General features: G+C 40.5%; 1 protein-coding gene across 2 annotated transcripts in view; it reads right to left on the bottom strand.

Moving 5' to 3' along the window:
* The window catches only part of TRIM2 (tripartite motif containing 2), a 117,331-nt gene that overhangs the window by 64,491 nt on the left and 47,618 nt on the right, over positions 1–5,222 (bottom strand). For both annotated transcript variants that reach the window (XM_023513459.1, XM_012805424.1), the window contains exon 2: positions 3,114–3,298. In XM_023513459.1, the coding sequence (XP_023369227.1) occupies positions 3,114–3,247 (134 nt within the window). In that variant the 5' untranslated portion in view covers positions 3,248–3,298. The remainder of the gene's footprint in view (positions 1–3,113; positions 3,299–5,222) is intronic.

The raw sequence follows: 5,222 nt of genomic DNA, 5'->3' as shown, positions 1-5,222 counted from the left end.
CACTCTAGTGAGGGTGAGAAAGTGAGACTCGTCTGAAAAAAAAGACAAAATCAAACCCTTGATCTTACCCTGAACTATGTCCTCCTCCTAGCTTGATGAATGGCACCTCCATCAATTTATCTCAGCAAACCAGAAACGTGGAGTCATTCTTCAAACCAACTCCCCTGCTGTCCTTCATTTTCTGTCACCAAAGCCTGTCAATTCCTAAACATCTCTCCAACCTCCCTAATCCTCTTCATCCCCAACACATCACCCTTTCTGAGATTTCTTATACCCAGTATAGGACCATCCACTCTTGTACCCTATTTTATTTTATTTTTTCTTTGTTTGAGGCAGAGTCTCACTCAGTTGCCCTGGGGTTGAGTGCTGTGGCATTATAGCTCTTAGCAACCTCAAACTCTCAAAGGTTCAAACAATCCTTTTGCTTCAGCCTTCCAAATATCTAGAACTACAGGCATCCAAGTACAATGCCTGGCTATTTTTAGGGGTCTCGCTCTTGCTCAGGCTGGTCTTGAACTCCTGAGCTCAAGCAATCTGCCCACCTCAGCCTCCCAGAGTGCTAGGATTACGGGTGTGAGCCACTGCTCCTGGCCACTCTTGTATCCTCTAACCCTTTCCATATTGCAACCAGAGACCTCAAAACTCAACTAACCACTTAATTTTTCATCTGAAATGAAAATATTGCTCCTTCTGCTCTTACAATGAAGACAAGAGTGTATATATGTGATATAGATCATGCACCAATATGACCTAGCATCTACCCAGTTCCCGTCTCTCCCCCTCATTTGCCATGTACCAGCCAAAGTGGGGTTATTTAAGTTCTTCTAAAGTATCGTGGTCTCTCGCTACAGCACCTTTGCATAAACCTGAAATTCTTTCTTTCTACTCACTCTCCTTTGCTTAGTAAATTTTTACGTGTTGTTGGGGCTTCTGCTGAATCATTACTTCTGCAGGGAAGCCCTCCCTGATTAGGGTAAATTCCCCTATTACATATTTCCTATGTACTTCTGGTATATACACTTGTCATTGGTTTAATTTCATATTAATCTGGGGGTTGATGACTAGCTCTTCCGCTGTAAGCACCATGAGGCCAGTGACTATGTCTGGTTTTGTTCTCCTTCAAGCCTTGCTGATGGTGTTTTGGAAAAGGTGGCGCTAAGAGGGTGACCGTGAGATCGTCACCAAGTAGCCTGTGTGTTATCCAGCTGAGCAGGACGTAAGGGGTCCTTGGGCTCCCTCTTCTGACAGTGCGACAGCTGTGAAGTTTTGATTCCAGCTCAAAAAAAAAATTTCCCATTTTAAGGAAAGTCGCCAACACTTTCAAAAGGAGGTAATTTCAATGTGCATAAAACGCTACAACAATTCAACACATCACATGAACATATCCACCACTAGCTATTGGATGGAGAGCAGATTGAGCTAAAGGGCAGGACAGCCCTGGGGCAGCCCAGAGGTGATGCTTCTCACCTGTCAGAGTAAGGAAATAGGATCCAAAAGACAGGCTGACTGGGCACTGAGCACAGGGGGATGGGCAGTCCTGCCAAGCTCAGACTGAGTGGCTCTCAGTGTTCTGTATAGACTGCCCGCCAGGCTGCTCTGACTCCTATCAAGAGTACCCAGGAACACAGAGGATTGGCTGGTATTCACATTTCGGCTATATCCACTAAGGGGGTAGGAGGTGGAAAATCACACCCAACTTAATTATTTTGGAATATGAATTATAGAGCACTCAAGCTAAAGTGTAAAATGAATAAAATGAAAAGTATTAGTGCCCTATAAACCTGTACCACCACTAAAACACCCCTTCCCCTGATACTGGCCAGGTACAGTGGCTCACACCTATAATCCAAGCACTTTAGGAGTTTGAGGTGGGAGGACCCTAGGAGGTCAGAACCAACAAGACCCCATCTCTACAAAATATTAAAAATTAGCTCGGCATGGTGGTGTACACCTGTAGACCCAGCTACTCGGGAGGCTGAGGCAGGAAAATCACTTGAGCCCAGGAGGCTGAGGCTGCAGTGATCTATGATTGTGCCACTGCACATTACCTAAACAATAGAGAGAGAAATTGCCTTGGGGAAAAAAAAAATCTCCCAAATCCCATATCCACCCATATGTACATGGAGACACACACAAACACACAACAATCCCAAACAAACACAAATCCACTCCCAGTAAAAAATCTACCTTTTCCCTGCATCCCACCATCACCAACAAAAATATGGTTATTCTTTTGTAATCAAGACCTTCTAAAGTCAATCACCTCAAAGAATGATTAAATGTAATCAGCACAGACTTGAATCCATTTTAAATACTAATTTCCTGTTCTATAATAGCAACCAAAGCATTTTAATTATGTACATTAAATAAAAACATAAAATATACTTAGCAAAATGCTATACAACATAGTTATCAAATTTATTTTCAAGAAAGATATATAATCTTACTAGGAAAATACTTATAAATAAGCCACAGATGAACTATTTACTAACAAACTTCTTGTGTTTAATTGCTTGTTAAGTTAAAGAATAGGGTAAAAATATATTTTGACAACTATCACTCCCTTCAAAAAAAAAATTCTATCAAGAAAGATGAAGGGGTATGTTTTCATAAATGGTAAATCACCTAATCAGATAATTTATTTTATATATGTACATATATAGTTTTTTTATTTACCTAAAATATCATAGTATTCAAATGTGACATTAGTATGCATCTAAGGTAATTCTGGAAAAGCAGCTCTGCCTTTTGAACTGACAGATGTTTTACTTGATTTGTTATAAAGATGAAATGATAAATTTTTAATCGCTCCCCCCAAAGACTCTCTCTGGGGGACTATTATTGGCAAAAACTGTTTGACAGAGAGCAAGAAAAACTTTTTTCATCTTAAAATATTTATTTAATGCTCTATCTCCTATGGACATGAATCAGTAGTTACTTGTAATGGTTTAAATTATTGGCAACTCATGATTCTGGTTTTTGATGTCAATCAGAAGCACAAGAGATTTATTGTCTCCCCAAAGGTAACTGTAGAATCCTGGGAACGAATCCTGTGGTAGACTGTAGAAGGTCAGCCTGTGCAACTAGCTTCTCCAAGCACAAAGGAGGCTTACCTCTCGCAGAAAGTGTGCAGACAGGGGAGAACCTTGGGATTCTTGTACCGTTCCAGGCATATACTGCAAATCAGAAACTGCTTGTCAATCTGACGCACCACAGGACTTGGGATGTTGGTGCCTTCACTGGCCATCCTAGACCACTGACATGGGGGGCCGGCTGTCTTTGACCCTGCACGCTGCTGCTGTCAGACAGAAAACCAAAATGGAAAAATAAATAATAACTGTAAGTGCAAGTCATTCATTGGCTCTTTAACTGTAGGCACCGTGTTATAAATACACGTATAAGTCAGTGTTAGTGACTTCAAAACGACCACAGCTAACCTTTATTGCTGTAGAAGGATGGCTGTGAGCTCCCTGTTTGTTCTTTGCTTTGTAAACCAATAAAATAATTAAGCTGTGCACAGTGGCTCACGCTTGTAATCCCAGCACTTTGGGAGCTTGAGGTGGAGGATTGCTTGAGGCCAGGAGTTTGAGACCAGCCTGGGCAACAAAGGGAGACCCTGTCTCTACAAAAAAATAATCGCCATGCCAACAGATAAATACTTATACAGCTATGTCTGTATATGCCTTCATCCATGACTATATTTGAATACATATTTACCTTTTAAATTTTTATTAAAATAGATTTTCCCAACTATTATACCTGAAGAGATCAGAATACGTCAGTCCAAAAGTATGTCACCTTGGCATAAGGATTACTTAAGGCTATTAAGAAACAGCAGAAGAAAGAGAAGCTTTCTGACTTCTCCTTTCTGCCTAAATCAGAGCATATATTTCTCTTTTATGCAGAAAATTTCCATTTCTAACTGTGTCTCTCTTCCATGTCAGGAAGAGAAGCCCCTTAAGCCCTGGAGACCCTACAGAGATGCCCCTGCATAATGAACCTTCCTAAACAAACCTAATCTACCATACATTTCCTAGAAGGTGTTCCCACAGGTTACTGTCCTAAGAGTCCTTTGTCTAGTGCACAATTTATTACCCTTTGTTAAACTGCCACAGTATATAAGCGCCAGGTATAACTGCCTTTGTAGGTTTCACTTCTTTTTTGTGAAGCCCTTGTTCACAGAAATGAAGATTAACATCGATAAAATGTGTATGCCTTTTTCTCCTGTTAATCTATCTTTTGTTAGTTTAATTCACAGCCCCAAGGTGCATGATCTAAAAAGGGCAGGAGAAAAGGTTTTCCTCCTCTACACACTATTAATATGCAGGAGGGTGATTATTAGAATTCTTTTTTCTTGCAATAAAAACAGTTTGTACAGAAGATTATTGAAATTTTTAATAAAAACTTAGTATGTGGTACAGAGCATTTTCTACAAAACTAAACTAAAAGAGTGTGCCATGGAGCGGGGACAAAGGCTAAAGGCAAATCCCTATAATTTTAAAGAAATATCCATTGGTATTTATAAATAGGCATTTGAAGGACCTAGTGAAGTTAATTCAGGAGAGGTTTCAAAATGTTGGGGATCAGGACAGAAAAGTGGGATCAGAAAAGGGCAACAAGCCCGGTACAGTGGCTCATGCCTTAATCCTAGCATCTGGAAGGTCGAGGTGGGTGGATCGCCTGAGCTCAGGAGTTCAGGACCACCCTGAGCAAGAGCAAGACCCTGTCTCTACTAAAAACAGATGGAAAAACAAATAAACAAACAACAACAAAAAAATAGCTGGAGTAGTGGTGGGTACCTGTAGCCCCAGCTACTTTGGAAGCTGAGGCAAGACAATCACTTGAGCCCAAGAGTTTGATATTGCTGTGAGCTATGATGTTAAGGCACTCTACACTGCACTCAGGTCAACAGAGTAAGACACTGTCTCAAATGGGAAAAAAAAGGAGACAGAAGAAAACAGAGTACATGGGAGCATAAAACAGGGAAAAGTAACAACACAAAATACAGCTCCTTTTATCAACTTGAGTAATTTCTAACTTAAAAAAAATTCTAGCTTCTACACCAAAAGGGTAAGCCAAGGTTGGGCTAAAATTTACTTTCTAACTTTTCTAATATTTTGTTATCCACAGCCCTCCAGTTCCCAATGTAGAAAGAAAGAAAGAAAGCAGGTGGGGAGAAGGGACAGGGAGAGTGAAAGGGAAAGGGAGAAAAGGAAAGGAAG

This window comes from Otolemur garnettii, unplaced genomic scaffold (assembly GCF_000181295.1).
Source record: "Otolemur garnettii isolate 467f Iridium unplaced genomic scaffold, OtoGar3 scaffold00041, whole genome shotgun sequence".
Taxonomy (NCBI): Eukaryota; Metazoa; Chordata; class Mammalia; order Primates; family Galagidae; genus Otolemur; species Otolemur garnettii.
Note: the sequence above shows the minus strand (reverse complement) of the source record. Positions and strands in the feature narration are given on the sequence as shown.